Source organism: Larus michahellis, chromosome 7 (assembly GCF_964199755.1).
Source record: "Larus michahellis chromosome 7, bLarMic1.1, whole genome shotgun sequence".
Taxonomy (NCBI): Eukaryota; Metazoa; Chordata; class Aves; order Charadriiformes; family Laridae; genus Larus; species Larus michahellis.
In genome coordinates this window covers 3,510,568-3,523,427 of record NC_133902.1, presented here as the reverse complement: position 1 = coordinate 3,523,427, position 12,860 = coordinate 3,510,568, and the positions used below count along the sequence as shown (strand labels likewise).

The 12,860-nt window shown below is 51.5% G+C and overlaps 1 protein-coding gene across 1 annotated transcript in view; it reads right to left on the bottom strand.

The window, feature by feature from the left end:
- The window catches only part of LRRC75A (leucine rich repeat containing 75A), a 91,747-nt gene that overhangs the window by 45,402 nt on the left and 33,485 nt on the right, over positions 1-12,860 (bottom strand). Inside the window, exon 2 of the mRNA XM_074596341.1 lies at positions 12,476-12,604. Coding sequence (XP_074452442.1) covers positions 12,476-12,604 — 129 coding nt within the window. The remainder of the gene's footprint in view (positions 1-12,475; positions 12,605-12,860) is intronic.

Below are 12,860 nucleotides of genomic sequence, written 5' to 3'. Positions count from 1 at the left end.
GGAGCGCAGGAGTGTCCCCAGGATACCACTGCAAATATTTATGTCATTCCGTGGGGGCTCTCAGCCCCTCGCCACAACCCCTGGGAGTCTCCTGACGCGCACGAGAGCCTGGGAAGGGGCGGCAGCGACCCCCCCTTGCATCAGTCCCCGCTGCTCCCCGCTGCAGGCGGGCACAGAAACGTGGATCCCAGGGCAAGGGCATAACCCTCAGAGCAACACTCGCCTTCAGCTCATTAACCACCGTGGGGCCTTCGTAGGCACAAGAGAACTGGGAATTTTCTTTGTTTTTTTTTTCTTTAAAAAAAGGAAAAAAAAAAAAAAGATAAGATGACAGTAGTGAAGCAGCAGCTAATAGCAGTGGCTGCGCTCCAGCCAACCTCTCCCAGCAACAGCTCCGGGATGCAGCAGGGCTTGAGGGAGCGGGGTCGCTTCCATCAGGCGCTCCAAGCGGATGCGAAACTACCGACGCAGACACAAAGAGCTGTGCTGGGGATTTCCTGGAAAGCTGGGACGGAATGGAGGAAAGGGAAAGAGACAGAGAAAGCGGGAGGATTAGCAAATTACCTAATGATCGCAAAACTCTTTGAAGATGGAGAGGGTGGGATAAAGCTCTTACCCAAATCCCCAAATATCCCAAACTGTGAGATAATCGTTTGCTGGACTTTGGCCAGAAATCACAGTCCCTGTCATCTATGAAGGGCAACTGCTGAAAATCCCGCTGGCAACTTCCCTACCTGCCAGACCTTGGCTCTTTGCAGTTCTTTACTGCTTTTTGCCCAACAGAGACAGCGCAGCTGCATCCCCTCTGGAAGGAGCGATCACCTGGTGATCCCCAGGAGGAGGAGGACACCTCGTACTCGTGGGTTGAACCAGAGAGAGGGGCTCCTCTTGCCTCATCAGCACCCCACGGGGTCCTGACCCACCCCAGATCTGCAACGCTGCTCACCGACACATCTCCTCCGTTTGGCTGGGTGAAAGCATCTCCAAGACCCCAAGACAGCCAGACCCCCGAGGAGCTGCCCCGACGAGGTGTCTCTGTCCTGGGGGCTGCAAAGGCAAGAGCTTGGAGATCGGTAGCAAAAGGCAAAACTTCTCCTTGCTCCAAGAAATAGCCTGAAGCGTACATCAAGACAGCTGTGACGCTGCAGAGGGGCTAAACGCGAGTAACTCTTCAAATTCTAGGATCAGCGCTGGAAACGCGAGCGCTTCCGAGAGCCAGAGGAGTTTTGGTTCAGCCAGTGGTGTGCACAGCCCGTCCCAACGCCAGGCATCGCTTTCCCCTACTGTGAAATGCTGATAACGCTCTTTCCCTTCTTCGCACAGGGCTTGAGGACCCAGCCTGGAAAGGGCATGGAGAGCTGCCTGGCAGCAACAGTGCTTTATCCTCAGGCGCTTTCAGCTCACCCTGAATTGCCACAGCACCTCCGACCCCCCCTGCAAAGGCTGACCACGCTACCCAGCAAAGAAGCTGAAATTTGGCAAAACAATGGATTTTTTTCTTCCAGTCCACAGCACAGGGCAGGATTTGGGGCAGGCAATTACACCATCCTGTAGGACCCTGTACCTGCATCACCCCCTACTCCTGAGCCCTTGCTAGCTAAGCTCCACGTGCTCCTCAGCAGGGCTCGCTTCTCTGCCCTTCCAGAGACTCTGGACGTGTCACTACCTCCATCTCTTTCCCCAGACACTGAGGAACTGCCCCTGCCTTGCCAGGAGAGCAGCACGGGTGCAACAGGGCTAACCAAAATATGTCCTGGGCACCGACAGCCTTCGGTGGTCAGGGTTGAAAAACGGGTGTACCAGCAGCTCGCAGCCCCAGAACAGCTGAGATCGGGTCATAATATCTTTCACCCAGCTTGACAAACGGCGAGCAGGACTTTTCTGCCGGACCCAACTCGGGTGTGGCCATAACCCGTGGCTGGACAATTCCTCAGCCATCAGCAGTGGTCTCTCAATAGAGAGGACACCCCTCCTTATTAAAACCCTCAAACTCTCCTTGCTAAACCATTCATTTCTGCAAATCCACACTGCCGGCAGACTGTTTGCTTGCTTAGTGTTCACACACCTGTGGGTTAGGCTGGAAACAGAAATTAAAACAATCATCCCAGTGCCCAAGTCACCCGGCTCTGCCCTCCAGCCGCACCGCGGGAGAGGTCCCCACCACTCTTCAGTGCTCCAGGTAAATAAATACGAATGCTCCCGCGAGGAGGCGGGGAATCAATATGCTTCCTTCCTTTGTGGTAAATTATGTTCTGATTAAAAGCTAAATGAGCTGAACTCAAATGTCAATTACCATCGGAAAACATCAATAAAGTACGTTGTTACTGTTTAATGAGGTACCCATTTCTTCAATCCGTCGTTTCCCTCGGGGACACTTACTCGGCGTTATCGGAGAGGCTGCAGGTGAAGCGTGTGGCAGCACGGACAGTCCTGGATGCTCAGCTCGGGATGGGAACCCGCCTTTGCACCGGTATTTCTGTGCAATGACACACAACTCTTGGCTGCCAGGGCTGTGCCAGAAGGGGCCTTAGAAAAGACTTAAATTTAATCAGGGCAAGTAGAGCCCTTGCCAGCTCTAGTGAAAGAAGCTCAGCTTCAGTGGTTCACCCTCCTTCATCACAGTTCTTCCTAGCAATATTCCCCATCTTGTGATTCTCTGGGAGCAAGGGACAGGATCAAACAATGCCTGCTTGATCCAAATTCGTTTTGTGGCATGGATTGTGTACCAGCGGCTCTTCGATGTCCTTCTTAGGAGACGTTTTCTGGAGGGGAGCGATGCGTTGAGTAAGAGACCAGGGACTCAATTCAGATGCTCTCCCCATTCGTGTGCTCTCAGTCTCTATCACATCGACAGGGCTGAGCAGCAAACCCGTCCCCTGTACTAATAGGCTGAGTTTTCTGAAATTTCAGAGCATTTCCATCCGGAAACCAAAAACTGCTGTCTCTGACAATCCTTTGGGAAAGCTAGGATCAGTCTGCAGGCAGAGGAGCAGAGCACGCAGGAGACAACTGTATCTTGTACGGACTTGAGGGTCCACTACGGAAGAGGCAGGTAAGATCTGGCTTCACCACAGAAGATGGCATAGATGGAAAGAATATCTTCCAGAAGACAATCTGAACCCCCAAGCACCGCATCTAAACATGTAGTTTCTTCTTTTCTGTCAAGGCAGAACTGCTGAGCCCCAGGTGCTGCCACAAGACAAACGGTAGACCCTTCTCCAAGAGACGTCACCGACGCTAGAAGTGAATCTTGCTTGTCACAACCCACAGCAGAGCATCTCTTATGGCTCTTTTTCTTGCCCATCATGAAGGGGAGGCCACCAAGAAGCAAGGCGAGAGAAGCCTCTTCTCTGTCCAGCCACGGAGCATCACTGGGAGAGTCAAGAGCAGAATCAGGGGGGATCTGTGTCATCTCCTATGGGTTTTTTTTCTTCTAGAGGAGAAGAAATTGGGAAGAGAAATAACGAGGCAGGAAAGAAACAACTGACCCAAGGAACTGGTAGATCCTTCCAAAATGCAGCCACGGACCTTTCCCTTCTCTTTTTGGCATTAAAATACTTGTGCTGACCTGCCCCCTTCCGCCTTCTCTTCTGCTTTGGATTCAGCTCTGAAGTTTATCTTGGGTGCTTGCCCTTTTCATGAAAGATGGGGCCACCATGAAACGTCTTTTCCTGCTCCTGGCTCTTTTTTTAATCTTCTGCTCCAGCTCTGACCTGTGTGATGTCGCCCATCACCGACAACTGCTGTCACCCAAGACGCCCTCGACTGCTTGGCAGAAGAGGGGAAGCTGCGCACGCAGTGCTTCGCACATCACTCGCCGGCTCGTGTGGCACCTGACATTTCGGAGGCCTTGCAAAATCCATCTCCGAGCCGACGAAATCCACCCTGCGGCATTTAGGAGGGTTTGCAGATGGTTACGCAGTGGTTAGGAAAGGTCATCTTATTATTATGGGAACTGAGTGAGGAGCCCGGCAATTCTGCCAGCCGGCATTGAGATTTTGGGTTTAAGCAACCCAAAAGAGATAAAAACATTAAAGTTTGATAAAAGTCACCCTGGCCACGCTGGACTTTTTTTTTTTTTTCTTTTTTTTTTGAAAAGCCTCAGTCAGCTCATTCAATAACCATTTGTGTTTACACAACCTCTTTCATCCCAAATTGTGCTGCAGCATTTCAGAGACTTTCAAATCACAGCTTCTCTATTCATTGACCCCCACATGGTATCAGTTAGGTAGCTGGGAACGTGAGAAAGACTTCTTTGTCTCTCCAAACTGCAGTGAGAGTCGCACACGCTGCTGGGCCTTAGCCCAAACCATAAAAAACTCAAGACTTTTTAATCCGAGGGCAATTTTTATGGCACTGATAACGGGGTGTGCTGGGTGGGCTTCCCCAGGCTGCCCCCCCACGCCTGCCTCTTCTGCGCTTAACAGGCTCAACAGCCTGAATTTCCCTCGGAGACACAACTGGTATATAAAAGTGGCCATAATATGGCCAAAACGGGCTGTAATTGTCATAAATCAGCCCCGGCACCCAAGGGAGATACCCAGCTAGCCAGAAAGGGGGGTCACCCCATCACACATGGCCTCAGAGAAGGGAAAACAAAGCAGCCCGGGGGTTAAGGGCAGGCAAACCCTACACACAAAACACATTATAGTGCCTTGCACAAATAGAAGCCACTTCATCCCGCAGCCGTGACGCTGGCGCTGCGGGAGAACACAGATTTGGCACCTTTTATAAGGTGCTATTGCTTGAAATATAGTTAACATACCTGACAATTTAACGTGGTGGTGGGTTCCCCCCCCCCCCCCCCATGAAGCGTGCTTAAATAAAGGGTGGCACCCTGCCGCTTCCCCGCTGGTGCAGGCAAGGCGTATGGTTTTAAAAAGTAAAAAAACAGGCGCCAGCAGAACAGTGCCACGGATCAGACTGCGACTGATGGCTCGACATCCCCACGCGCGAAGGGGCTGAGTGCTGGGGAGCAAGTTCATCGGGGGGGGGGTGGGGGGGGAGACGAGGACAGCAGGGGCTTCCTCGCATCACACGGGGTTTGGACAAGGAGGCTGAGGCAGGGCTCATCCCCTCGCCCTCCGCAGTCCCATTTCACAGCTGAAACGGCAAATTTGCCAGCGGCGCTGCCATCACAGCCCATCTAGGCCTCACCATTATTCCCTTTTAGCCTTAATATTAAAAAAACGTCCAAAGTGCAATTTTCCCCCCGTTTCCAAGGCGCTCTGCTCAGCTTTAGCTCACACGCGGGGGCTGTAAAGAACACCTATCTCTTTCTTTAGAGAACATCATCTCTCCTTTTGCAAAGGAAAGGTGAGCAGAGGGCATGACACTTCGGAAAGAACCGGAGTTGTCGTTAATGGGGTCTGAGCTTCGCAGCCTGTTTCATACTGCAGAATATTTTAATGTATTGCAGATGTCCTCGATACCCGTGAAGAGTGATCTTCACACTTGGAGCAAGACCAGCAAAAAAAAAAAAAAAAAAAAAGAAAAAAAAAAAGAGCCATTAATACAGAATACAACTGACTTAGTTGAACTCCATCATCCCCTTCGTTTTTATACCAGCTATTTGGGGTTTTACAGAGTTTTCTTCATAAATCAGCTTCCTTTTACGATGTTTCTTACAGCAAAGAACAAATAATACTTAGTGTTGTCATCGCACTTTGCATCTGGAATCCCAGAGCTTTGTAAGAAGATGCATTTTTCTTGCACGTCTAATAGCAAAAGGGAAAGGTAAGAAACTCGTCGGGGCTGAGAAACTCACCCAACAGACTGTGCCTGAGCGTCCTTCGATGTGTCATCCCCTCGCACCTGTAATTTCAGCTCGTACTGCCATAAAAAATGAGCGTGACGTCAGAAACTTGGAATGATAATTTGAATTCAAGATCAAATAATAACACGTGTTGGAGGAGCCGGATTAGGTGCTTCGTTTGGGGATAAAGGCACTGAGCAGACAGTCACGGTACCCTGATTATATTCACCCTGTATAAATTGAGTTTATTAATACTGTTTCAGCAAAATAAGAGCAAAAAATGCTCCTTTTAGCTTCAACACAGCTCCATCAGAAATAACACATTTCAAAGAAGCAGGGCATAAAAAAGCCAACGTCATCTGTAAGTTAAATCCATATACCAGGGGGCTGAAGAAGGGTTAGAAATATATTATTTCGTCCAGGTCAAAATAACCACTTTTTCTTTCTATACTTTCTTGTTTTCACGGGTGACAATTCATGTAATCAAGCCCACACTGCAAACCTGATCGATTTAGAGCTCCTGCAGGAAGAGACACCTGAGCCCGGGACGCGGCTAAGCACGTATTTCTCGAATGACGCAGAGGCGAACAAGAAAATAGATCTTCGCTCTATCCAGAGCTACGCGGGCAAAATCCATTTTGCTTCCAGTCCCAGCACGTCACCTCTCCAGCTACACCAATCTATTAGAAGAGTCTTTAAATGCCCTCCCAAACACATTGCTGTCGCCATATATGTTGAAAGACCGTGAATTTTGGTGGGGAAGCTGAGGGCCACGTTATCTGCTGTAGGCAGCTTCCACGCCGAGATGTTTGCCCGCACCTAGCGCCCTACGTGCAACTGAGATTGCGCCTTTCACCCGTCCTCTTCGCGGAGCTGCAGCCTAAGAGGCGCGGGCGCCAGGAGAAGAATGGACAGGCAAAGCGGGACTTTGATCCCGGGTTTTGCTAAGCTGCTCCGCCAGTCCCTGCCCAGCCGCCCACCGGCAGAAAAGCCTTCCTCCACGGAAAGCGGCAGGATGGGGATCAGCAAAGCCAAAATCTCACTTTGGATCTACTCCGGGCAGCCTTCAGGGGGCTGGAGGAGCTTCCACACCCCCCGGCTGTTCCCCGGTACCTGGGCACATGCCCAGGACCGTACGAGTTGGTGCAATCAAACACCCCGAGGTCGCAAGGGAAAAAAGCTGCCTTTGCCCAAGGCTTCACTGTGTCCTCTCCCCAGCTCCGCTCAGCGCTTACCCCACGTTCAACAAGTCCTCAAACCAGAGGAAAACCTGACTCACTCCCTATCATGGTCATCAGTCATCCATACATGTGGCTTTGGTCTGTGGAAAAAGAAACCGGTTTAATTTTCCAACGGTTTATGGCCAGATATTCCTGTTGGCAAAAAGAGCTGTGAATTTTTTACGGGGGCCCTTTGCTCCTTACGCGTTTGTGTTCTCAGCTCCTTCGCCTGGAACAACTCCCGCTGGAAACCCGAGCGGCTGCAGGAAAGATTCGGGGCATCGAGGCAGCTCCGTCCCACACCATGCGGCTTCGCCAAAGCATTTTGTCCCCTTTCCCCGTTTCACAGGGACAGGCAGACATCGTCTCGGGGGCCAAGAGCACCAGCAGCACCCACTGCCTCCTGGTTCAGCGAGGGGCGGCTGCGGGCTGTGCCTGGGGCCGAGCCGCTTTCCGAGGAACCCGCCTGGCACCTTTCCACAGGGCTGGAGAGAGGCAGGAAGATAAAAGACTGCCCCAGGCAAGGTCACGGCCATGGGGAAGAAAACACTTGTTCAAATGTCTTTGATCCTACGCAAACAGCCCCCTCGAACTCGCGCTGGAAAACTTGCTGCACAACATGAGAGTTTCCAGAAGAGCAAAACTGCCTCTTCTAAGGCGTAATAAACCCCCAAAGGTTTAAAATAGCTGCACAAGGCGATAAATACGGAGTGCAACATCTACGGGCATCGCTCAACACAACGTTCACGTGCAATGGCAGCATTTATTTGATACGAAACCTTCCCCGGCAGCAAAGCCCCAGCCGGAGCGGGGCAGTTGCTCTCGCCCAGCTCCATCGGCGTTTCCGGAGGCACCGCGCGGTCGTGCTGCAGGCACGTCCCGGCCCCTCCAGGAAGGGGTGCTCAAGACACCCCGTTTTGGTTGAATCACCATATACATTTGTGAGCAGGGATGGGACCGAATCCAAACCCCGACTTCCAAGTGATACGGAAAAGAGTTTTCACTTGGCTCCTTAAGCAAAAGTCACCCGAACACAAACGCCTCAGGGAAGGCTGGGATCTCGGCAGGGTCCAGAGGGACACCATCCGGCCTTTACACACTGTATCCTGACATCCATATGAAAGCTCACCCAAATGATTTCCGCACTCAGGCTCATTCAAAGCACTCCAGGCTCCTCCAGCGCAAGTTAAACTTCTTGCCTTGCTGCTGGTTTGAATTTACTCGCTGGAACAAGCATCCACTGAACTGCGCTGAGCCACAGCCACGTTGGAGAGCCCAGGCCAACTTTTTTTCTGGCCATACAGACCAGGACGTGTTTACCCAGAGCTCGGAAAAATGATTCAACTTTTATTTTAGCTCAGAGGAGAGACCAAGGGGTCACCTTTAAGCTAAGGGTGGTATAAATAGAGGCTGAGTGGAAAGAGCAACGTACAGGGAAGTGCTCTCGCCAGGAGGGAGGAGGAAAGCGAGACCCCAGAACTCCAAGCAGACACGTATTTAATAGAGCAGGTCAATAGGGACCAGGGTCCAGGTCAGCCCCATCTGTCCCTCCTTATGGACGTGGGCAAGTTCACAGCTGCCTCAACCTACATACTCACGTATATTCGTGCCACGGGATGGAACGGCATGCTTTTGGCCGGCAGAGCAAAAGCCAAAACTTCTGCAACAGTCCTGGCCCTGAGCTTTCTCCTGCTCTCGTAGGCGGCTGCCAAGTCTCTGTCAAAGAAACTGCGGGGAGGGAAAGAAGTCTGGGGGAAAGGAGGACCGGATGCTGGAAAATAACCCAGGTGACTAAGGCTTGCTGGTTTGGGGGGACATAAAGAAAATCAGTGTCTCGGAATATCACAACCAAACACCAGGATGAAATTACTTTTCACCCAGTGCACAGAGCTGCCAAAAAAAAAAGGGGGTTTAAAGCAGGGGTGGTGGCACCTAAAGCCCAAACAAGGCTGGACCAGGAGCTGAAGCACAATCCTGCTGTTGCTGGGCTTGTCACCCGCCTGGTCCCTACTTTCCTCTCCAAGGCAACACCTGTATTAACCTCCCAAGGATGCTCCAGGACTTAGCAACTGCCTGTCAGCCCCTGAGGATGCCTGACGGAGCGCCTCACCGCGCAGCAGAGTATGGCGATATTTTCTTTGCTGTATGAATACAGCTGTTGCCGCTCTCATGCGAACACTTGCCACCTGCCGGCATTTGCCGCAGCAGCCTTGTAAGGGACCGCCAGCCCGGAGAAGCCATCGCTTGCTCCAGCACCAAAGCAACCGCATGGCCTGGTGCAAGCCCTGAGCCGTGCAAAGGAGGGGGAGAAGAACAAATGCATCCAACGAGCAGCATCTCATGCAGAAGAGCCTCAGTGCTACACAGGCTGGATTTATTCGGGTTTGCTATTGCACGTTTTACCACCACGGTTTGCCAGAAGCCCATGATTCAGCATTAGGAGTCTGCATCTCTGTGCTTACACTGGCACTAACTTCTTCGCAGCATTTAATGCCAAAGGAAACATGCAGGGAGACATGCGAAAGCAGGTATTCGGCAGCGGAGCAGTTCGCCATTGCATCAGCGGCCTCGGGTTATTTTTACGAGGAGCACAGAGCGCACACTTGGCCGCGGCTCGTTAGTCTCCCAGGGCAAAACGTGGAGGAGAAACCAGCTTAGTCACGACGCTTTGGAAAAGGGTAACCTCAGCGGGGGAACGGGGCCTCTCTGCCTGGAAACAGGCCCGTCAAAATAGGTTTCTTCAGTTTCCCATCTCATTGCCCCACGGGGGAGGAGAGAGGAAAAGATCTTTTTCTCCATAAGAAAAGGGAAAGGGATATATTGGTATCCCAGCATGGGTTTACCTACTCAGCACAGGGATGTGTCTACATCTTGAGCTCACACCGTAGGACATGGGACATCCATCCTCAGTCTGGAGGTGGAGATTTGGGTCCCTGACGTCCCCGAGCCATGTCTGCACGCTGCTGCACTCGCTCCACCCTTCCCAACGCGGCTTATTGAGTGTAGGGAGTTTTATGAAGCACTTCCAGAGCCAGTTTCACACCGTAGCCCAGGCAGACACACCCCGAGCATCACAGCGGTTTTTCTTCAGCAAAATTAAAGGAATCTTTAAATATTCCCAAAAAGCAACTTCCCCCATTTTTAAACCGTGGTGGAGGTTATTATTAAGTAAAACATCCACAAGAAACAGCAGTGAATGACTCTATCCCTTCATACACTCTTACAGGAAATTAAAGACGCATTTTTAGCAGTAAGTACAGGAGAGCGATGCCTGCAGGTCCCAGCTCGGACCCCAGCCCTGTCGCACCAGGCACATCACGCCCATGGACGGTCCCTTCCCAAGAAGAGCTTAAAAATTCCACGTGCAAATCAAAAGGAGGCAGGAGATGGGTAAAAGCCATACAGTTCAGCAGCAGAGATGAGAGCGGATGAGCTAGCTCGGAGTTCGCTGTCTCCAGGAGGAAAAAACAAACAAACCACCCCCCTCCCCAACAAAATCCAAGGATACAGAGCGCAACAAGTGTGCTTTTGGCAGAAATTCAGAGGCCTGATGAGCTCACAGGGACCTGCTGGGAGATACAAACATTCCCTCCAGGAACACCCGAAAAATATCTGGGGTTCACTGTGTGACCCCCAACAGGAGCTGGGTCTCGCTCTTATGGCCCCCCTGAGATGTGGCTGGGACACTGGTGGTGCTGGCCTCCAGGAGGACCGCGGGGAGGGCTGCACCCCTCCATGTCACAGGGGGTGGACCCACAGACATCAGACACCCACCCCACCTGCGGCATTTGCACCTCTCCTCCCGGCTCCAGGTGACGTCAGTGTATCAAGTCTTACGTGCAGTAATGAACCTGGATGATTGATCCCCTGGCGCTGCTCCAGGCAGCATTTTCCCAAGGGCAAAAAAGGCATGGGAAGAGTTTGGAGGACAAGGCAGGAGAGTGTTGGGAATAACGTGGCCTGGGAGGTGGTTCCTGGTGGCCCTCAAACAGAGCTCCATCACATCTGCAACATGACCAGAGCCAAACGCAGGTTACGGGGGTGGAAGGGCTTCCTTTTTGCTCAAAGTGAACTTTTTGGTAGCTTATTGGTTCCAGACAGCAAGTTCAGGGAAGCCACGTAGCTCCCACATTCCCAGAGAAGGTCTTAAGATGAAGACATCCCACCAGGAAGCTCTGCAAACCCTCCTTTGGGCTTACCAGCAAACATCACTCAGCCTCTTCCTACAATTCCCATCATTTGTTTTAAATGTAACTTTAATTCCTGACAGGCACTGTGCAGGGGAGAAAAAAAACCCACGACCATGATAGATGAGCCTTCAGCTCCCCCACCACACTCTGACCTCTATCAGACAACACGAAACACAGACAGAAATGTGTCTTTAGGAGGAAGCCCATTAACGGGAGTTTCAAGAGGAGTTGAGGGAGCATCAGCAACTACAGCTCCCGCTCACCCTACAGCCTGCACCGTGCTTTGCAGAAGAAAGCCATTTCCTCTGAAAGGCGCGTATCTTACATATTTGCAACCTGTTCATCTTTGGTGCATGACACGTCACCGTGACTGTAGTGCCAGGACACATCACACCGATTCAGTGGAGCTCCCAAAAATTACAGGTAGGGAACTGCAGCACAGGACTAAGCGATTAAAAATCCCCAGAGATCTGATGCCGCCTACATCTCCTGTGATCAATGTCTAGTAGCTTTTGGTCTTCTCTCCTATCCCTCTTCCTCCTCACCCAGCGTGTTTTGAGAGATCAGATGTTTCATACCTTTCTAAGCCTACGCTGCTCTGCGAATCAGACACAGATGATATTGCTTATTTAAAAGAAAGCCTGGGGAAAGAAACCTTAATTATCCAAACAGCCAGTGGCCACCACACAAAGTCACACTTACCATGGAGGAGAAGGGAGGGAGCCAGCCTGGGATTTTCAAAAGCCCTTATGCTGCTATAGCTGCCAGTGAGCAAACGGGGCCGAGCGTTTTAAAAGCCCAAATCTGCCTGGGGCTGCGCTCACAGAGAAACCTGCCCATGTCCGAGCCCAAACAGCAGCCCACGGAGGCTGCGCTTTGTTGGGAACCTGGCCTTGAAGGCACAAGCCAAGGACTCTCTCGTCATTTGGGGTCATGATAAATATTGCTCAAGGGCGGGGAACGGCCTGTTACCCTCGCGAGGCAGAAAGTGCTCCTGATGGGGTAAGGTCTTTAACACAGAAACACAAAGTGGCAGAAAGTAGAAATGCAAATTTTGCACAGGCAAAACAAACCGCTAACACACAAAATACAAACATCATGAGGCGAACGTCACTTGGTCAGCTAGAAAGCCCAATACTGTGCAATCAAATGACAATCTCCGAGCAGGTCCTCTTCATCCAAAGACACCCAAGCACAGCAGTAACCAGGAGGCTTTTTCCCTGGCACTCAGGGAGAAGCTCCATGCTCCCAGTAGAGCGGTTTCCCAACCTACCACAGTTTTGGAGGTGCGACGAGACTGTGGTACCTACCGGTTTGGGGCAGTGGATGTATCTAGCAAGGCTGATGATCAAGTCGTGAGTGATTGGATCCACCAGGTTTCGAAAGCTGGCGTATCGATAGAGGACATCATCCAGAGAGGTCGATTCCATTCCTAAATCCTGCAGAAAACAGGTAAATGAGCAACATTAGATGTGCTACAAAAGCCAGTGCTAGCATGGATCTTAAAATTAGCCCACATTGGTGGTCCCCATGAAGAAGCCAAGAAGAAAGTGATCCCCACCACCATCCAACACAAGGAAGGGACAGATGAGCACGTCAGCCTGGGGAAAGCTGCACTCCTGCGCTTGATCTGCTCTGCAAAGAGGCGTTAGGGCTGCAGGATGAACACGCCGGTGCCTCTCGCAAGCCATAAAT